General features: G+C 49.1%; 1 protein-coding gene across 1 annotated transcript in view; it reads right to left on the bottom strand.

Annotated features, from left to right (window-relative positions):
- Positions 1 to 22,114, bottom strand: part of LOC125042223 (RNA-binding protein fusilli-like) — a 170,037-nt gene that overhangs the window by 105,094 nt on the left and 42,829 nt on the right. The window contains exon 3 of the mRNA XM_047637726.1: positions 16,114 to 16,330. Coding sequence (XP_047493682.1) covers positions 16,114 to 16,330 — 217 coding nt within the window. The remainder of the gene's footprint in view (positions 1 to 16,113; positions 16,331 to 22,114) is intronic.

The raw sequence follows: 22,114 nt of genomic DNA, 5'->3' as shown, positions 1-22,114 counted from the left end.
TATCCAGGCAAGAGGGTCATTCACTGAAGCTCCCGCCGCCTTCCTCTTGCTGAATATTCATGTCTAGACAGATAACTTCCTAGGCGAGGCGAGGAGGGAGGAAGGAGGGAGGAAGGAGGGAGGAAGGAGGAGGAGGAGGAGGAGGAGGAGGAGGAGGAGGAGGAGGAGGAGGAGGAGGAGGAGTAGGAGGAGGAGGAAGGGGGAGGTAAGAGGAGGAGGAGGGGGAGGAGGGGGGTAGGGAGGGAAGGAGAGGGGAGGAGGGGGGGAGGAGGAGGAGGAGGAGGAGGAGGAGGAGGAGGAGGAGGAGGAGGAGGAGGAGGAGGAGGAGGAGGAGGAGGAGGAGTAGGAGGCTGAGGACGAGAGAAGGGGAACGAGAAATGGGAAAGAGGGCCCTGCCTACTGCTGGACAACACACCAAAGACAATACCACGCCAGCCAGGATTTTATTGACAGTGAAGAAACAATGACGGAAAAAAAGGAAAAACAAAGAAAGCAAAAACAACAAAAATAACAACAATGATACTATTATCGCTAGTACAATGCTACACACAAAAAATAGGAGGAGTTCGCAGTTACAAATGCTCTCATTCCGACATGGAGAAGAAAAGAGGGAGAGGAGGAAAAGAAGAGAGAGAGAATGAGTAGAATTTGCGCGTGTGTTTGGTTACTCTTTAACAAATGCCACGTGCTCCTATCGCAGACTCTGAATAATATCACCTAAGATAAAATCCAGCGAAGAGCAGCTAAACCTTTCCCTCTCCCTCTCCCTCTCCCTTTCACTCCCCTTCCCCTTCCCCTTCCCCTTCCCCTTCCTATCCCTTCCTCTTTCCCATTCCTTCCCCTCCCTCCCCATCCCCACCCCCTTCCCCCTTCTACAAACGGAACGGAACTAATAACATCGTAAATCTTGTCACATAGACCTTTATCCGAAAGAATCTGAAGACCCGATGAATAATAACTTTCTCGGGAAGCTGGATAAGACACAAAAGCGCGAAGAGGGGGGGGGGGATGATGAGCAGCTATTCCCTTCACCCCCCCCCCCCACTCCTTTTCATCTCTACTCCCCGAGAGAGAGGGAGAGGGGAGGGAGGGAGAGAGAGGGAGGGAGAGAGAGAGAGGGAGAGAGGGAGGGAGGGAGAGGGGGAGGGAGGGAGGGAGGGAGAGGGGGTGAGAGGGAGGGAGGGAGAGGGGGAGAGAGGGAGAGGGGGGAGAGAGGGGGGAGAGAGGGGGGAGAGAGAGAGAGAGAGAGAGAGAGAGAGAGAGAGAGAGAGAGAGAGAGAGAGAGAGAGAGAGAGAGAGAGAGAGAGAGAGAGAGAGAGAGAGAGAGAGAGGAGGGGAGGGTCCAAATTGCCTGGCGCGACAGCCACATACTGGCCGTCCACCAGCTCTGGACCTCAAATAATGAAGGGAAAACTGCCCCGTCATCTCATCTGTCCCTCATTTTCGATCATCGTAACTCACCCTTTCTCATCCTTCTCTCTCCACTCCCTCTAACCCTCCTCCCTCCCATCCCCCCCTCTACCCCTCTCTCACCCCCTCCCTCTCCCTACAGATTTGCCCGTGGACATGTACACAGGTGTACGGATAAACACACATAAATACCCACACACATCCACACACACACACACACACGCAACGCACACGAGCACCCCCCCCCCCCCAGCCCTTCCTCATCCACGCACCGTCCGCCGCAACATTTACACTACATCACTGTGACAACCGCAACATTTCGAACGCCGAGAATAATGATAATGATAAAACAAAAACAAAAAAAAGGCGAATAAATCATCAACGAAATAAGCCGCGAGAAAACGACGGGGAAGACGAACGAAAAATGATAAACAATAAATAATAGAGAAATCAATAAACATATAAATAAATAAAACGAAAAGAAGATGGACTTAGCAACTTCATGCCCCCCCCCCCCCCTCTTCCTCCCCAACCCCCCCTCAGACGCAAACCACGGACCCCGCATCCTTGCAGGACACCACCGGGCCCGCCTTGCAACTTGCTCCGCGGACAAGAGGCGCCAGACGCATCCCGCCCGGAGGGGGAAATCAGCGCCGTCAGACAGGTCCTCCTTCGCCTTCAGACACGCAGATGTATTCCCTGTCCCATTATCATATTGCTATCTTTTATATTTACTATTTTTTCTTTTATATTAATGTTTTACCTTTTCTCTTTTATATTTATTTTTTACTTTTTCTCTTATATTATTTTTTTATTTTTTACTTTTTCTCTTATATTAATTTTTTTTTTCTCTTTATTTCGTTTTTTTATTTAATTACATTTTAAATATCTATCTCTATCCGCTCTCGATCTGCAGTTGTATGAATTTTTCGACAGCTTCACCTTCTCGCTTGTCCCCCCTCTCTCTCTCTCTCTTTGTCTCTCTCTCTCTCTGTTTAGGTGAATGGAACCTTAAAAAAAATCTATTCATCCTAGAGTTTTAAAAGAATTCAGTTAAAACAGAAGAAAGAAAGAAAAAATACTTGTCAAGAAAGAGACGAAGAAAGGAAAAAAAAGACAGGAAAAAAACATAACCTGTGAAAAAACAAAAAAAAAAAAAAAAAAAGGAAAATGCAACAATCGCACCATAAACACAGCCACAACTCCAACTCCGAGTAAGCCGGCAAGCGAGGCGACATTTCTGCAAGCAAATGGCCAACTCCAAACAAGTATCGCAAACAGGGTGACATAAAGAAGCCGGCAGAGTACTCAGGATCGACATTAAAGGCTATGACTACTACTATCTACTAAGAAGGGGGGAGGGAGAGGGGGGAAAGTGGGGGATATATGGGGAGAATGATAAGGGTGGGGAGGTGGGTGGGGGACGGGGAGGAGTGAATGGGGAGGGGGGAGGGGGGTGAGAGGACAGGAGGGAGAGTTGAGGGTGACAGGAGGGGGGGGGGCGTATAAGAGGAGCAGAGGGTAAGAGAAAAAGAACGGGGAGGGGGAGGGGGGAAGAGAGACCGAGAAAAAAAAAAGAAAAAAAAAAGAATAAGAGAGAACATGATAAACGACAGGAGCGACCATTATAAAAGGAGACAGACGATACAATCCCGGCACCATAATCGAAGCACTGAATCCACGCGTCCGAATCCAAATGAAAATTTCTGAAGGAGGAGGTCATTGCCTTACCAACACCCCCCCCCCCTTACCCTCTCCCAACCCGTCCCCTCCCCTCCCCTCCCCTCCCCACTCCCTCAACCCGGTCAACAAAACTCCTTAGCAGTGGGCTGTTACAATATGTCCGGATCAACACTTGCATTTTCACCGATACGATAATCGCGCTGAGAGAGAGAGAGAAAGAATGCAACGGAGGGCGAGAGAAGAAAGAGAAGAAAGAGAAAAGAGAAGATGAAAAATAAAAATAGTTTATGCTTGTTTGCGCTATCTATTCTTCGTCTTGTGGATATCGTTTCGACATTCCTACTTGAATTTTACCTGCCTCTCCCTCTCCCTCTCCCTCTCTCTCTCTCTAAGTGAATTCCTACAATAAGGTTGAGCATGAAAATGTTACGAGCCGACAATAACAATAACAATAATAATGGTCCCAAATCAACAAACCAGAACGGAATGAAATTACATTTTTCCCCGTCTATCAGTCTTCATTAACAAAAATTACCCTCTCCCTCTCGCACACAGACCTATCTATTAACAGACTACCAATGTATCTCCTCTCTCCCCCTCTCTCTTATCAATTAAACACACTTCCTCTAATGACAAATTAATCTCACAAAAATAATGATTAAAAAATAAGAATCATCGAGGAAATAAATGAATAAAAAAAAACCATCAACAGCGACCCATGAGCCGGAGTGTTCGTCCCGCCCAGAGAGAATTGAACAGCCACAACAGAACTATAACTCTTTGTACATCAGTCAGCCAAAGAACAGGTTCGATACACCCTACCCCCCCTCCTCATCTCTCTCTCCTTCCATACCCCCCCTTTACCCCTCCCCCCTCCTGCCCTTACCCCTGTGATCTCCTTTTCCTAGTATGCTATTACTATAGTCTATATTTCACAGGGTCGACAAGAGGACTAGCGTTTACCAGTTCAATTCGAGATCGAGGATGAGGATGAGGATGAGGAGGATGAAGACGATGTTGATGTTGATGCTGATGCTGATGCTGATGCTGAAGCTGGAGATGAAGATGAGGATGAATAAAACGTATCCCCAAGAGCCAAAGTGAAAAGAAAATTGTTGAGATTTGTGCCTCGATCGAAATGAGAGGAGAGGAGAGGAGAGAGGGAGAGGGAGAGAAAGGGGGGAGATGAAAACGGAGAGAGATGAGAAAGAGAGACAGAGACAAAAGAGAGAAGAGAGAAGAGAAAGAGAAGAGAGAAATATGTTGACTAAGCATGGAAAAACCCAACCCACCGAACTTTTTTATTTCTACCACATTAGTAAAGCCTTATTTTTTATTTTTTTTTGTTTACTTTCCTTAACGAACGAGTTATTTTAATGAAAAAAAGGAAAATAGTGTAGCCAGTCACAAACCGAAAAGAATCTATCCCAACAGAGGTTTATTTTCCATCTTTGTCTATCTATCTATCTTTCTATTCTTTCCTCTGTCTATTTACTAAAAGAGAAAGCGAGAAAGAGGAAGATGAAGGAGAAAAGAAAAGCGGTGAGAGAATAGAGAAGCAAAGAGAAGAGAAAAAAAAGTGGACATATAAAAACAAACAAACAACATTCAACTTGAGCTCAACATCCCCCCCACCCCCCCGGCTACAAACTACAAACCAACAAACAACTAAACAAGCAAGCAAGGAAGCACGCGAGAATAACGCAAGTTCCCCCATCCACTTTCGACCTTCCCCTCCCCCACCTTCTCCCTCACCCCCATCCCCTTCCCCCGCTTCATTGCTTTCCATGGCGAGTCTCACGGCCTCGCCACCGACCCCCACCAGGCACCCGCCGCCCGTGACGCTCCTGTGCAAGGGAAGGCCCACCCGCAAGAAGAGAGCAGCCTCGCTAACACTATTGTTGCATGTCCACAATACGCGTCCAGCCCCGGGAAATGAGGCTGGATTAAGTGGCGTGAGCTCTGTGGATCGCTGCTAATTTACCTTCCTCCCTCCCTCTCCTCTCTCTCTCTCTCTCTCTCTCTCTCTCATAATGGATGTAATAAAATGGAAACAAAGAAATAAATTTGGAGGATGTATATATGGCCGTCTTCCATAAGCATTACGGTGGCTGTTGTCAGTGAATAAATTATTGTTTTTTTTTAATTCGACCTTCTTTCTCACTCTCTTCTTTCTAACTTTGTGTCTTAGTTTTTCTTTCCCACCTTCTCTCCCCTACTGTCTTTCCTTTACTTCCCTACTCTCTTTTCTTTCTCTTTTGTCTTCCCTCTTCCCTCTCTCGCCACTTCTCTCTCTCCCTTCCGCCTTCCCTCTCTCGCCACTTCTCTCTCTCCCTTCCGCCTTCCCTGTTTCGCCTCTTTCTCTCTCTCTCTCTCTCTCTCTCTCCTCCATCATTCGCTATACCCAAGGTCTCCAGTAGCCTTTACCCAAGTCCATGCGTGCCCCACCCCTACCCCCCCATCTACCCCGAGTCCGCAATATGCAGTATTTCAAACTTTACGACGTTTCGCCCTTAAGGAGAGCGTCGGCGGCCGATTATTAACTTGTCGTAAATATATCAAAGGAAGGACAAAGGGATAAATTAAATCAGAGTGGGGATAAGAGCAGAGATGCATTACACTAACGAAAAGGGGAGAGGGAGAGGGAGGGGGGGAGAGGTGGGAGATGGGGAAAGGGAGGAAGGGAAGGAGAGAGAGGGAGAGGGAGAGGGAGAGGGAGAGGGAGAGGTGAGGAGGGAGAGAGAGAGAGAGAGAGAGAGAGAGAGAGAGAGAGAGAGAGAGAGAGAGAGAGAGAGAGAGAGAGAGAGAGAGAGAGAGAGAGAGAGAGAGAGAGAGAGCGAGAGAGAGAGAGAGAGAGAGAGAGAGAGAGAGAGAGAGAGAGAGAGAGAGAGAGAGAGAGAGAGAGAGAGAGAGAGAGAGAGAGAGAGAGAGAGAGAGAGAGCGCCAGCCAGCCAACCTACACATGTAGTTCAACGTACCATTTGTATTCTTAGAGCCAAAACACAGCGTACGAACATAGCCACTCTCACATTCCAACGTATGGGATACTTCTTCACGCTTACAGCACACTTACACGACCGCCTGTCATTGTTTGAATAGAGTGAATCATGCGGCAGTAAATGCGGGTTATTCATTAGTACAGCCACAAAACAAAGAAAACACGAAACTCGTAAAATAATCGACTTTTGTGACGTCATCTTGAGAGACAGCTCTAGAGGGAGGGGTGAGGGAGGGGTGGAGGAAAGATGAGGGAGGGGTGGAGGAAGGATAAGGGAGGGGTGGAGGAAGGATGAGGGAGGGGTGGAGGAAAGATGAGGGAGGGGTGGAGGAAAGATGAGGGAGGGGTGGAGGAAAGATGAGGGAGGGGTGAAGGAAAGAGGAGGGAGGGGTGGAGGAAGGATGAGGGAAGGATGAGGGAGGGGTGAGGGAGGGATTGGGCAGGGCGTGGAGGGGATGGAATGGGAGGGAAGGTGACGAATAGACAGGGAGGGAGGCGGTAGTCATTCACATGTGACGTCACACTTGCAACAGCTTAATGTACACCTGTCGCCGAACATATGCTTCGATACACCTGCACCACAGTCACCAAGTTGGCGAATTTTACCGGTCATTTCGCACACACGCATACACAGTGTAGGGGAGGAAGTGAGGAAGAGAGGGAGGAAGAGAGGAAGGGAAAGAGGGGGAGAGCGAAAGAAAGAGAGAATGAGAGAAAGAGGAGGAGGAAAAGAGAGAGAGAGTGAGAGAGATGCAGAGGAGAGAGAGAGAGAGAGAGAGAGAGAGAGAGAGAGAGAGAGAGAGAGAGAGAGAGAGAGAGAGAGAGAGAGAGAGAGAGAGAGATGCAGCTGAAGGCTAACAGCGTTCCGTGTGGAAGAACAAATTACCATGGAATGTAACCACAGCTGTAATCTGAATCTGAGAGGAATACTCGAAGGACTCCGTCAGTCATGTCTGTGTGTGTGCCTCAAGAAGACCCAAATATCAGGCCATTATATTCTCCCCTTCTGAAACAGACACCCCGAACTGCCATGAAACCCGTTCTATTGGCTGCTATCAACGGAGATTACGGCTTTTAGCGTCCAGCCATGCCCCATGAAAATGCGCAGACTACAGCTTGTGTTAAAGACAAAAAAACAAAACCCAAACTTATTCAACACAGGTAGAGAGACGGAGCAGATGAGGGGAAGCGAAGACCTACGCCACCGCCCGAGGCATCTCCCCCCCTCCTCCCCTTCCCCACTCCCCCCCCACTAAACGCCTTCCCCCTCCCCCCCACACCTACCTTGGAGGCGGGCGGACGGTTTCTAATTCAGAATTTTATTTTTATTTTACGCCGCTGTCGTAAGTATATTCGGCGCTATGCCATTAGTCCACCGAAAACCTCTCGTCAAAATGTGAAAATTAATTTCGGTAAACAGAAAATCCCTAATACGTACAAAAAAAATATAGCAAAAAATGACAACGGCATCGAGCGTTTCACCTGTCCGCGTCCATCCCTTACCCTCCCCCCCTCCCTCCCTCCCTTCTTCCCTCCCCCTCCCTCTCTCCCTACTCCCCCACCCCCCGCTATTCTCCTTTCCCTACACACCCCCTTTCCCTTCTCGTCCCTCCCACGCGGTTTCCCTCCATTTTTCGCCTCCTCCCTTGTCTCCTCGCCGCTAAAAAAAACAATCCCAGATGGCGTTAGTGCAGAACGTCTAACAAAGAGGCTCTTGAGAATGAAAGAAAAAGAAAAAAAAAAAAAGACGGAAAACAATCAACTCTTCTTGTAAAATAAACTACTTCCTGAGTACAGACTGCAAGTGTCCATGAACCACGCATTACGAATAAAATGAGAGCGAATGAACGGTTCTCATCTAACGATTCCACATTTTGAATAATAGTAAAAATCTTATCTGCAGAGCTATCATTTCTAAGTACTTGGATAATAAAAACAAGTCTTAAATTATGAATGTGCTCTATCTAATCGTACCCAACACGCGAGTATTTAGGAAATGTAGGAAATACACGTGGAAAAGCCTCGATCTCTATCCGAAAACGACAACATAAGCTTGTCCTCACATGACTGGGTTCGCTAGTACCAACTCGGTCTTGAGACTCGGGAGTCCTATTTTGTGTCATGCCCGACCTGCTATGACATGCCGGCGTTGTTCGAAAAACGCTACAACCTACTTTCCGTGAAGTTAATCATCGCAAAAAAAAAAAAATTGAACGCCCTGGGAAAAAAACCCGAGTATGTAAATAAGGAGCTGAAGCTGAAGCCGCGGCTATGCTTGCGGACACGAGACAGGGTTGCGTGGGGCCTGGAATGAAGTTTCTCGACTAAAACGCCCCGAAACTCATCAACATTCAAACACCAGCCCGTGCCCTGCTTTCACCCAGACACTCGATGCATTTCCTAACGATTAATGAGTCATTATAGTGCTCAGTTTCTCTCGCACTCCAGAGGACTCCGTTAATACACCGAAAGAAACGCTCGCTGGCAACCGGGCCGGCGGGACGCTCTCAGACCACAAACACAACACACTCGCCAGACGATTTCGTGTGGGCGGAAACCTACTAACAAATGACGAACACCCTCAAAGTAAATGTCCCTCCCCCGCCGTATCACGAAAACTATGCACCAGCAAAAGAAAAGAGAAAAAGGGAAAAGGGAAAAGGAGAATGGACAAGGGACAAGGCGCTCGGGAACCCAGCAGCGTGTGTCTCTTGCGCACCTGTACGCGCAGACTTCCGGCCAGCGCGATCGCGACACTGGCTGTGAATGGCATCCCCTGGGAGGAATTCCCACGAGGCCTCGGGTCGGTTCCCAGGTATTTTTTCCCCATCTTGTTTTTCGGAATGAATTTTTACAAACGAAAACCGTCTCTATGTCAAATGGATAAAAACAAGCGCGTGGCCTGATTTTGAAATCTAACCGGACAAGCATTTTATTAGTTTTAACTATTTCTCGTAACGTTTTTCCCTTATACTGTAGACAAAATTTAAAAGTAGCGATGGAAAAAAAGAGTAACGATCATCGCTCTACCAAACTAAAGGAAACCGAAATATAATCACTAAATGCCAGTCCAAAGTGGAGTGTCGAAAGAAATTTCGTCAATGGAAAACGAAGAATAGAGAGAGAGAGAAGGGAAAAACGAACCCGCCAGGTAAGGTACCATTTCTCTTGGCTGAGTAGCTATGCGTGTACCTCAGGCAATGCAATTATACTAATAACTCGTTAATGAGGCAATTATTGGATTCACTGACTAAAACAACTAATGCCACAGTATTGAAAAAAAATATCAAGAAGATCCCGCTTAGCGAGGTCCGACAATGGTCGAGTGTAAAGCAAGAAAAAAAAAAAGACACCGAGCTTGAAAGCCACATTACGAAACCCAATTCGAAAGAACCGACCCAAAATACACTCGCTCCCCTCTCCCCCTCTAACAAAAATATACTAAAACAATCCCGCGAATCGTACACCTCTAACCAAAGGCCAATAACCACGTATTGGGACAGTTCGAAAAATGGGGGTTGTGGAGTCCGGCCGCTGGGTGCTGGGCGGGGGAGACTCCGACCCGCCGCAGGTAGTGATCCATCCTTGCACACGCGACCGTTAGGCAGGACACGATCGCCCAGGCATTTCCTTGCTCAGATTGGTAGACACATTGCATCAACAGACACACACTGCATAAGCACCTTGCATCACTCAAGGGCCATATTGCAGGTAGGAAACAGAAAGGTCTTGGTTAATAAGGACGAAAATAGCATCGCTTGCCCGGACGAAGAGTCCACGCGAACAAAGACAAATTACCTTTTGAATCACGGATTGTATCGTGCGGAGAAAGAGACGAAACTCCAGAGCGGATTCTAGCAAGGTCATGCATGATATGAGACTATCTAGTACGTAAAGAAAAAAAGTGTGGGGGAGTTGTGGGGTTGTGAAAGGAGGGGAGGGGGTAGTGGAGAGGAGAGGAGAGGAGAGGGAGAGGAGAGGAAAGGAAAAAGGAGAGGGAGAGGAGAGGAAAGGAAAAAGGAGAGGGAGAGGAGAGGAAAGGAAAAAGGAGAGGGAGAGGAGAGGAAAGGAAAAAGGAGAGGGAGAGGAGAGGAAAGGAAAAAGGAGAGGGAGAGGAGAGGAAAGGAAAAAGGAGAGGGAGAGGAGAGGAAAGGAAAAAGGAGAGGGAGAGGAGAGGAAAGGAAAAAGGAGAGGGAGAGGAGAGGAAAGGAAAAAGGAGAGGGAGAGGAGAGGAAAGGAAAAAGGAGAGGGAGAGGAGAGGAAAGGAAAAAGGAGAGGGAGAGGAGAGGAAAGGAAAAAGGAGAGGGAGAGGAGAGGAAAGGAAAAAGGAGAGGGAGAGGAGAGGAAAGGAAAAAGGAGAGGGAGAGGAGAGGAAAGGAAAAAGGAGAGGGAGAGGAGAGGAAAGGAAAAAGGAGAGGGAGAGGAGAGGAAAGGAAAAAGGAGAGGGAGAGGAGAGGAAAGGAAAAAGGAGAGGGAGAGGAGAGGAAAGGAAAAAGGAGAGGGAGAGGAGAGGAAAGGAAAAAGGAGAGGGAGAGGAGAGGAAAGGAAAAAGTAGAGGGAGAGGAGAGGAAAGGAAAAAGGAGAGGGAGAGGAGAGGAAAGGGAAAAGGAGAGGGAGAGGAGAGGAAAGGAAAAAGGAGAGGGAGAGGAGAGGAAAGGAAAAAGGAGAGGGAGAGGAGAGGAAAGGAAAAGGAGAGGGAGAGGAGAGGAAAGGGAGAGGGAGAGGGAGAGGGAGAGGGAGAGGGGAGGAGAGGGAGAGGGAGAGGGAGAGGGAGAGGGAGAGGGAGAGGGAGAGGGAGAGGGAGAGGGAGAGGGAGAGGAGAGGAGAGGAGAGGAGAGGAGAGGAGAGGAGAGGAGAGGAGAGGGGAGGAGAGGGGAGGAGAGGGGAGAGGAGAGGGGTGGGAAGGAATGGAAAAAGGAATGGGAAAGGGAGAGGAGGGGAAGGAATGGAAGGAAAGGGGGAGGGAAAAGGTTACGCGAGGATGGGGGGAAATGTTAACGCCGCCATGCAACCTGCCACGACCTTCCAAAGTCGATTTTTCGAAACGTCTCTTACGCGCCCACAGAAGTTGGCCAACCGCGCGAGATTAGTATGTGAAAGTGGAGCGAGACACGACACAAGAAGAAAAAAAAAATACTCTGCCGATGATGAAAGATGTCAAGAACTCATTTTTTAAAAAGAAATAAAAGATAAATGTAAATTGTGAAAACAATTTCCATTTTCTGATCCGATCAATTCAAATAAAACAATGAAAGAAAAATGGAAAACATAAAAAAAAAAAAAAAAAAAACTAAACAAAAACAAGGAAGCGAAAGAGATAACAATATGGAACAAAGTTATACGACAACAATTACATACAGGGCTTATGGAAGACTTAAAGGGGGAAGGGGGGAAGGGGGGGAAGGGAGCTAAGAAGGGGCCGGGGCACTTTAAGAGAACCCGTTGGCCACGCCGGGGTCATGAGCCGGGAAGTGGCGGATTCACTGGTTCCTTGAGGTAAGAAAAAGGAGGAGGTAGATAGGGGTGAGAGGGAGAGGGAGAGGGGGAGGGAGAGGGAGAGGATGGGGCAGGGAGAGGGAAAGGGAGAGGATGGGGCAGGGAGAGGGAAAGGGAGAGGATGGGGCAGGGAGAGGGAGAGGGAGAGGATGGGGCAGGGAGAGGGAAAGGGAGAGGATGGGGCAGGGAGAGGGAGAGGGAGAGGATGGGGCAGGGAGAGGGAGAGGGAGAGGATGGGGCAGGGAGAGGGAGAAGATGGGGCAGGGAGAGGGAAAGAGAGGGAGAGGATAGAGAGAGAGAGGGAGAGGGGAGAGAGAGAGGGAGAGGGGAGAGAGAGAGAGGGAGAGGATAGAGAGAAAGAAAGAGAGAGAGGATAGAGAGAAAGAAAGAGAGAGAGAGAGAGAGAGAGAGAGAGAGAGAGAGAGAGAGAGAGAGAGAGAGAGAGAGAGAGAGAGAGAGAGAGAGAGAGAGAGAGAGAGAAACACGAATAAAGCGCCACGCAAATGAGAATGCCATGCCATGAGAACATCAACAAATAAAATAAGAACCTTGCCAAGAAAGCAGAGCTGGGCATGAGTAACGGAGAGAGAGAGGGGGGCGGGGTAGGAGCGAGCGGGTATACCCAAGGGGAAAGGGGGGCGGGGGCAGAAGAGGGAGGGTATATCGGGGCGAGGGGGGGTTAAGGGACAGGAAAAAGGGGGTATGTCGGGGGAAGGAGAAGGGCAGGAGAGAGAGAGAGAGGGGGGGCAGGGGTATATTCAGGTATCTTGAAGCCACACTAGGTGACCACACGGAGGGGGTACGGGGTAGGGGGAAGGATAACACCTTGGGTTAACAAGGTGGACTTGTGAGAGGCGAAGGAAAGGGGGGAAGGAGGGACACACGTACACGGACGAACGAACAAACGAACGCACACAAACACGCAATAGAAAAAAAAAAGTTGGGAGGGGAATAGAGAAAGGGAGGAGAGATAGAAGGACACGATAACATACAGAGAGGGAGGCAGGGGAGGGTGAGAAGAGTCACTATCATCCTGGAAACCACAAAGAGTCATCAAGGGGGAGGGGGGGGAGGGGGAGAGGGGGGAGAGGGGGTAGAGGGAAACCACAAGGAGTCCTGAGGACCATTGAAAGGAAATTTTGGTGCGATGGAAGCATTAATTAGAAAATAATGAGCAAGGAATACAAGGACAAAGGACCGAGTGAGAGGAGAGAGGGAGAGAGAGAGATTGGGAAATGGGGAAAGAGAGAAGGGGGGTGGAAAGAGGGGAAAGAGTGTAAAACAGGAAACCTATAAATAAATAGATATATAGACAGAGATATAGGCTGATATTCATATATATATATATATATATATATATATTAGAGAGAGAGAGAGAGAGAGAGAGAGAGAGAGAGAGAGAGAGAGAGAGAGAGAGAGAGAGAGAGAGAGAGAGAGAGAGAGAGAGAGAGAGAGAGAGAGAGAGCAAGAGAGAGAGCAAGAGCAAGAGCAAGAGCAAGAGCGAGAGCGAGAGAGAGAGAGAGAGAGCAAGAGCGAGAGAGAGCGAGAGAGAGCGAGAGAGCGAGAGAGCGAGAGAGCGAGACCACCCCAGCCGAGGAAGGCGGGACGCGGGGAGAGCGAGGGCTGCGAGAACAACCGCAGTCATGAGCGTCGAGGGGTTACGAACCTTTGGAACCAGTTCAGCGCGTCTGCGTCACGCCGGGCGGCCAGTGGGCGGCGTGAATCAAATCCCAGGTTGGCGTCAAGCTCTCACAATGGGCGGGTGAACGACCTATGACACTGCGAGGGCGGGCGGGAGATCGACCGTGCTGGCGGTAGGCTGAGGCGGTCGCGCGAACTTGATTTTTTTTTTTTTTTTTTTTTACGAAGAAAGGAGAGAAAATGAGAGAGGAATGGAGAGTAGAGAACGGACTCGAAGAAACGACTAATAACAACAAACGCCTCAGCACCAACAACAACAACAACAATAATCCCCACAACAACAACACAAAAAAGCAAAAGTAAGAAAACACTACCCAAAAAAAAATAAAAATAAAAAAATGAAGAGAACCAGACGAAGGAACCAAAAAAAAAAAAAAAAAAAAAAAAAAACAGAAAAAAACACACACGAGCCAAGCCTTCGTCGGCAAATCCAAGTTCATTTATCAGCATGATTACCATAAGCCCAAGGCGCATTTCCACGCCCAAGGGAGCTCCTGCTGGGTCAACGTTCCTCCTGGACCGCCGCCCGAACGTCCAAATGAACCCAGTGACCACATGGAGGAGGAGAAGGAGGAGAAGGAGGAGGTGGAGGAGGAGAAGGAGGAAGAGGTGGAGGAGGAGGAGGAGGAGGAGGAAGAGGTGGAGAAGGAGGAGGAGAAGGAGGAAGAGGTGGAGAAGGTGGAGGTGGAGGTGGAGGAGGAGGAGGAGGAGGAGGAGGAGGAGGAGGAGGAGGAGGAGGAGGAGGAGGAGGAGGAGAAGGAGGAAGAGGTGGAGAAGGAGATGGAGGAAAATGTGGAAGAATGGAAGTGGAGGTGAATGTGGAAGAAGGGTTGGTGGAGGGAGGAACATGCAATGGTTCCTCATGACCGAAAGCCATAAAATTCTCATGAGAAGGGGGGGGGGGGGGGGGAGGGTGAACAGCCTCATCATTAAAATGCATTTAAATACATTTTCTCATCCTCGTGATTGAACCGCCACGAAAAAAAAAAAGAAAAAAAAAAACGTTGATTGGCGATTCCGATTGTCACGTGACTCAATTATGATGGGATTCTTCATATCTCGAGAGAGGGAAGAACGATGGAAAGAAGAAGAAGAAGAAGAAGAAGAATGAAGAAAAGGAAGAAGAGAAAAACAGAAGGAAAGCGAGTACCGTTAAATCCCCTTTCCTCGCCTCTATCAATGATGCACACAAAATTTAAGTAACTGGATTCGACAAGTGCCTCCTGTGTTGCAAGGTGGGTGAGACGTCCTGTTGCAAAGCGGTCGACCCTTTGCGATCCTGCAACATACCGGTAGCTGAAGCAATATTTGCAACTCGTTTGGTGCAAGGAACAGAGAAGGGAATGCCACTCATAAGACCAAGGAAAATGCAAATGGACGTTCACAGAGAAGGGAAAGAAGGAAAGAGAGAGGACAGAAGAGAGGAGGAGGAATAGTAACAGGAAGAGGAAGAGAAAAGGATAGGAAAAAGGAGAAGAGAAAGGGGAAAGCAGAGGAGGAGAGGAGAGGAGAGGAGAGGAGAGGAGAGGAGAGGAGGGAGTGAAGGAACTTAACTAAATCCGTGCATGCAATAAACCCAACCAGACACGAGCCGTGAAGGGAACACACAGAAGGTGGGTTTATGGCAAGCAGGGTGGGCGGCGTCCGTGAGCATCAGAATGGGTGGGCGTGAACAGCGTATGTGCCTGTGTGCGTGAATGTAAGTGTAAAGAAAGAAGGCGCACGCTGTAGCCAATCCGAGGCGACCAGCGTTAAATAGTCACGTCTGAAGTAGCGTTATACGCAACGCACCGTGTGACGTCGATGGTGACGAGGCAAGTGTGTCGGGGAGGGGGGAGGGGGGAGGGGTTGGAAAGGGAGAATAGGGGGTCTCGGAGGGGTGAGGGGTAAGCAAAAGAAAGTCTAGATGAAAGGAAGAGAGAATCAGGGAAGGGGGAAGGGGGTAGAGGGTAGGGGAAGGAGGAGCAAGAGGAGGAGCAGGAGGAGGAGGAGGAGGAGGAGGAGGAGGAGGAAAAGGAAGGGAGAGCAGGAGGAGCAATAGGAAGGGGGAAAGAAGAAGAGGAAGAAGGGGATGAGGATGAGGAAGCAGAAGACGGAGAAGGGCAATGGGGAAGGTGGAAGGGGAGGGGGGCGACGACGGGCGTGAAGGCGTGGCCAAGTGGTCAAACCCCTTTTCCGAAATCATTTTCGCACAGTGAACGGCGTTAATGACAACCGCATGGCACCGACGGAAGGCGAGGAAGAATTTTCCGATGCGAGATGGATGAGCGTGTGGGTGAACGGACTTCCTCGCCGTCCAGAAGCGATGAGGCGCGTGGTGAGGAAGCACTATGCATGATGAGGAAGTATTGTGCGTGGGGCGGGGAAGCAGTGTGTGGAATGAGGAATCACTGTACGTGGCGAGCCCCGTGTGGTGAGGAAGCACAGTGTGGGTAAAGAGGATTCTCCTTTGGACGTGTGCGAATAACGAGCGGCCAGGACGATGAGTGCGGTGAGAATAAATCCGCCGGGTGAGTGTAATGAGTGTGGCGAGCGCTGGAATACGCACGCTGCGCCGGGGAAATTGGGAGGCCAAATGGTCCCAACGCGAAAAGAATGTTATGACGTCTTAGCTCATTAATGCAAAGACAGGAGGAATATCTGCTGCGGCAAACCACAATACCAAGGCTGTAACATCGCTCGCCTAAGTAAAGGCAGACTGACAGAGAGACAGAAACGCAAAGACAGTGAGATACACACGCAAGCACGCACGCACGCACGCACAACAAATAAACACAACAACAACAAACATCAAAACAAAAGCACTTAAACCCAAAAAAGGATACAGTTCATCATATCGGCGACGCAGGTCATTTCCTCCGAGTGGTAAAAGGACTTGAACTCCTTACGCAGGTCATAGAAGGCATTGTAGTACTCGGGGAGGTCAAGGTTCTTCGCCAGCGCCTTCGGGTGGATCACCTGGCGGAGGTGAAGCTGGCCGTCCGTTACCATGGCGACCTTACCTGTGTCCCCATCTGCTATCTTGCTCAGGATGGCGTCGAACTGCGGGAGAAAAGAAGGTTTTCGTTAGTATTTCAATGTTCAATGTTGATAACTTTAAATGGGATAGGCAGATGTGCTATAAGGGCACAAGAAACGAATAATAAGAAGTGACAATGAAACAAAAAAATTTAATTAATAATGACTGAGAAAAAACAACAACATCCTAACGTTTACTAACAATTAATATCAATATAATAATAATGATAATAACACAAAAGATTCGCTCCAATAAAAGTCAATCAACCAAATGTATTTCCATCTACGACAGATGAAATAAACACCATATATCCCTTCATACAATACTCTACTCTCAGCTTCCTCTCTTTCTACTCCTACTCCACCATCTCTCCTCTCCCCTCACATCCTCCCCTCCCCTTACATCTTCCCCTCCCCTCACATCTTCCCCTCCCCTCTCCTCTCTCAACGCACACATAAAATCCCGCCACACACGCCACCCCATGAGCCCGCCACCTGTCGCTTCTCCGCAACATGTGATGGGGCCGATAGATCACGTGGTGGCGGCGGGCGCGGTGAACGTTGAAACCATCCGCCCTCGAGGGTTTGGGCGGCGGTGGGCGGCGGCGAAGGCGAAGGGAGGGAGAGAGGGAGAGAGAGAGGGAGAGAGAGAGGGAGAGAGAGAGGGAGAGAGAGAGAGAGAGGGAGAGAGAGAGGGAGAGAGAGAGGGAGAGAGAGAGGGAGAGAGAGAGAGGGAGAGAGAGAGGGAGAGAGAGAGGGAGAGAGAGAGAGAGAGAGAGGGAGAGAGAGAGAGGGAGAGAGAGAGAGGGAGAGAGGGAGAGGGAGAGGGAGAGAGGGAGAGGGAGAGGGAGAGGGAGAGGGAGAGGGAGAGGGAGAGGGAGAGGGAGAGGGAGAGAGGGAGAGGGAGAGGGAGAGGGAGAGGGAGAGGGAGAGGGAGAGGGAGAGGGAGAGAGAGAGAGAGAGAGAGAGAGAGAGGGAGAGAGAGAGAGAGAGAGAGAGAGAGAGAGAGAGAGAGAGAGAGAGAGAGAGGGAGAGGGAGAGGGAGAGGGAGAGGGAGAGGGAGAGGGAGAGGGAGAGGGAGAGGGAGAGAGGGAGAGGGAGAGGGAGAGGGAGAGGGAGAGGGAGAGGGAGAGGGAGAGAGAGAGAGGGAGAGAGAGAGAGAGAGAGAGAGAGAGAGAGAGAGAGAGAGAGAGAGGGAGAGGGAGAGGGAGAGGGAGAGGGAGAGGGAGAGGGAGAGGGAGAGAGAGAGAGAGAGAGAGAGAGAAAAAAAAAAACGAGAGGGAGTGTGTTCTGTAAGCCCGATCTATGCCGGATACTGAATGAATTAAACGCGGATAATCGACAATCCCTGAGAAGAAAGAACAGCAAGAAGGACGAAGTTATAGAGGAAAAGAGCAAATAATAAAGTACGAACGGAAAGAAGAAATAGAGAACAAGATAAACAGAGCGAGAGAGAGAAGATAAAACAAGACGAAGAAAGAAAGAGAGCAAGGGAGAAAGAGGTCAAAGATATCCGGATGAGAGCGCCCCTTAAGCTAGGGGCACTGTCCGGATAAGAAGGAGCACGAGAGTCATCATCAGCCAACAGAAACGCATAAGTGCCGGGCATCAGCAGTGACGGGGCACAATGGGCGGCTCTCGACGTCCTCCGGATCGCCCGGCTTAAGCACACGGTCGTTTGATTTCCGTAAATTCGCTGGTATTTTCCAGCACAAATAAGAACTTGTTTAAAACCTATCACATAGCTAAGCTCCATTAACTTCGTTAATTCGAATCCAGTGGAGGAGGACGAAGAGGTGGTGGAGGAGGAGGAGGAGGAGGAGGAGGAGGAGGAGGAGGAGGAGGAGGAGGAGGAGGAGGAGGAGGGGGCAAAGAAGAATTAGGAGGGAGGAGAAAGAAGGAGAAAGAAAGGAGAAAGAAGGAAAAAGAAGGAGGAGGAGGAGGAGGAGGATGTGGAGGAGGAGGCAGAGGAGAATTAAGAGGGAGGAGAAAGAAGGAGAAAGGAGGAAGAGGAAGAGGAGGGAGAATAAAGCGAAGATGAAGACGGAGGAGAAGATCGACGTTGAAAACAACAACGAGGAACAATAAATCTATAGAATAAATAAATAAATAAATAAAAGATAAAATAATAAAATAAACAACAACAAAAAAAATAATCAAGCCATAACACCACAAGCAGCGAAGCCCTAAAACGTTACCGCCGCGCAGCCCGAACGCCCGCCCACCCGCGCGCCCACCCGAGCCGAGCCCCAGTGCCTCCTCCTCCGCCTCCTCCTCCGCCTCCTCCTCCGCCTCCTCCTCCGCCTCCTCCTCCGCCTCCTCCTCCGCCTCCTCCTCCGCCGCCGCCCGCATGGTTCGTTGACTCCGAAGGCTACGCCGTTTCCACTCGGCCGCTTCGGGATGCTCGGGGGCTGCCTCCACGCGCTCGCATCTTCGGCGTCCGGGATGCGCTCGAACCTTCCTCTCGCCGACATCCTTCTCGCATCCTATACTCGGGGATTTTTTTTCTCTCTTTTTTTCTCAGCGGGGTCCTAATTGTATCCTACACTAGTGTTTTTTGTTTTTGTTGATTTTTATGTGTTGATTTATCTACTTTATTAATTTCTTTGTCATTATCAATATTATCATCGATATCATTATTATTATCATCATCATCGATATCATAATTATTATCATCATCATTATAATTACTATTATTATTTATTTATTATTTTGGTTTTGAGAGAGAGGTTCCAAGCTGATCCTACACTCGCTGGGTACATAAGGGCTTGGCAATATCCTACACTCGTGGATGTATGGAATGAGCGAGTTCCTACACTTGTATCCTACAAGCGGGGGGGGGGGGGAGGGGCTTCCCTTCGAAGAGTCATGCAAATCCGAGACCGTCAAGGAACCGCCATAAGGGTCATTATCACTCAATGACGTGACAGGCGCATGACAATGTGTCGCACAAGAATCCCAACGGCTTTGCTAAAATACGTGATTTAAATTTTACATGAAATTTCGGTAGATTTTTATATAAAAAAAGGAAACTTGGATTATTCCCGTGACTATCGAATTAAAGACAGAAACAGACAGAAAGAAAGAAAGATATAAAAAGAAAGAGAGGGAAAGAAAAAAGAAAGAAAGAGGGAAAGAAAGAAAAAGAAAAAGAAGGAAAGAGAAAAAAAAGAAAGAATGAAAGAATAAAATAAAAATAAAATAAAAAGAACGAAAGAAAGAACGAAAGACGGAGAGAAAAATGGAACGTCTTCATCCAGTGACGTCGTGAGGCCAGATTCCCTCGACGTAAAAGAAATCGAATCCCCTTTTTTTTCACCCTTTTTTTATATTTTCTTTTTTCGCTATTCCCATTTCTTCCTTTTTTTCTTCTTCTTTTTTTCCTTGCTCGCTACTATTTTTTTCTCTCTCTTTTTTGTCTTTTTCCTTGTTCGCATACTCCTATCTTTGTTTTTGTTTTTTTTCTATTCCCATTTCTTTTCTTTTTATCTGTTCTCCTTTTTCGCTAATCCTATTTCCTCCTTTTTCACGCGATCCGCCAAGAGGGGCCAAGACGAAAGAGGGTTAGGGAAGGGGAAGACGAAAGGAGGTCTAGAGAAGAAAATGAAAATGAAAGAAATTAAAAAGATAAAGAAAGAAAAAGAAAACAAAGGACAAAAGACTGGGAAGGGGAAGAGAGAGAGAGAGAGAGAGAGAGAGAGAGAGAGAGAGAGAGAGAGAGAGAGAGAGAGAGAGAGAGAGAGAGAGAGAGAGAGAGAGAGAGAGAGAGAGAGAGAGAGAGAGAGAGAGAGAGAGAGAGAGAGAGAGAGAGAGAGAGAGAGAGAGAGAGAGAGAGAGAGAGAGAGAGAGAGAGAGAGAGAGAGAGACAGAGAGAGAGACAGAGAGAGAGACAGAGAGAGAGAGACAGAGAGAGAGAGAAACAGAGAGAGAGAGAAACAGAGAAACAGAGAAACAGCGAAACAGCGAAACAGAAACAGCGAAACAGAGAAAAAATGACAGTAAAAAGACTCGTCCGCCCGTTTCTTGCTCGTCCGCCCGTAGTGACTCGCGTTTCCAAGGCTGCCTCGACCGCCACCGACGTCACGCCCGAACCACAGCAATGCTCTCGCTGGGAAAACGACGCCCGCTCTTCACACCGACTCAGCCGCCAATTATCATGGCAATTATACGTACATACACGCACACACGAAATGTACGTTATATAATATATATACAGATAGATAGATAGATAGATATAGATAGATAGAGCGAGAGGGAGAGACTTGGGGTGAAGATGAAACAGAGGAAGACGAAAAGGAACTATAATAAAAAAAAAAAAAAAAAAAAAAAAAAAAAAAACATACAGAGCTAAAAAGCCCCAACTACAAGGCAAACGCCAGCCAGACGGGGAGACGGCGACAGAACAGCCTCATCGGACAACAGCTGACCAGGCCGCCGGCTAAGCCTATAACGGGGCCCCTGCAGTTCAACAAACCCGGGGAGGCTGCAACTGTCATTTCCTTAACGCCACGACACTATCGGTCCGCCAACATGACGCGACGAGCTCCAGAAAGCGGGCGGGGGAGAGCTGGAGAGCTGGAGAGCTGGAGAGCGAGGGAGCGGGGGAGCTGGAGCGTCGCGGGGGCAGGCGGGCAGATGAACAGGTGACGCTGACAACGCACTCGGCGGACAAGAGGACGTGCACAGGCAGTTTGTGCCTCTAGGACGCTTCAGAGACGAGGAGGGAGGGAAGGGGAGGGAGGGAAGGAAAGGAAGAGAGACGGAGGGGAGGGAAGGGAGACGGAGGGGATAGAAAGCAGAGTAGAAAAAGGAGGGAAGGGGATAGAGGATGGATGGAGATGGACAGAAATGGGATAAACAGCTGATGAAGAGGAACTGAGGAATTAATAGTGTGCGAGATGGAAAAGGAAAATAGGAGAGGAAAAGAGAAAAGAGAAATGCGAGAGAAGAGAGGAGGACGAGAGAGGAATTTGGCGAGAGCAACAGAGAGAGAGAGAGAGAGAGAGAGAAGCCAGCTTAAGGGAAGTCACAACCCCGGCAGTGGAAAGGTGAGACAATAGAAGCTGTGCATTATAACTACAGAGGAAATTGAGGTGTGCCATTCCCCCGCCCCCTCCCTTGCTCCTCCCCCCTCCTTCCTTCCACGCCCCCATCCATCTACCCTCACTCTCTCCCATCCCCTCCTCTCCTCTCCTCCCCTTCCTCCACCCCGTTTCCATACCGTACCTGCTGTGTCAGGATGAAACGGAACAGATACAAAGCGCCCACATATTGCTCTGTTTCATGGAGGGATGGGGAGTAGAGGGGGCAGAGGGGAGGGGGCAGAGGGGAGGGGGCAGAGGGGAGAGGGCAGATGGGAGGGGGCAAATGGGAGAGGGCAGAGGGCAGAGGGGAGAGGGGTATAGGGGATAGATGGGATATAGGGGGTGGGAGGTTAGGATGGAGGGGAGACACAGGCGGGGAAAGAGTAGTCAGGTAAGGGGAGGGGGGGTGAGGGGTCGTAGGGCGGATGAGGGACAGGTGTTTCCTCACGATGCTACTCCCCCTCCCCCTCTCCTCCCCTCCCCCCCTCCCTCCTCACTCAGTACTACCCCTACCCATGCCGAACCAGGTGCATCACGTTAGGCCCCCTGTTGAGCACACAGGCAAGTACAAAAACATTCATCCAAACTCTCACTTGCTCTCTCTCACACAAACACACACATAATGCGAGTGAGAGAGATAGAAAGAGAGAGAGAGAGAGAGAGAGAGAGAGAGAGAGAGAGAGAGAGAGAGAGAGAGAGAGAGAGAGAGAGAGAGAGAGAGAGA

This window comes from Penaeus chinensis, chromosome 31 (genome assembly GCF_019202785.1).
Source record: "Penaeus chinensis breed Huanghai No. 1 chromosome 31, ASM1920278v2, whole genome shotgun sequence".
NCBI classification, from domain to species: Eukaryota; Metazoa; Arthropoda; class Malacostraca; order Decapoda; family Penaeidae; genus Penaeus; species Penaeus chinensis.
The sequence above is the reverse complement of the archived record's forward strand: the minus strand, read 5'-3'. Positions and strand labels throughout refer to the sequence as shown.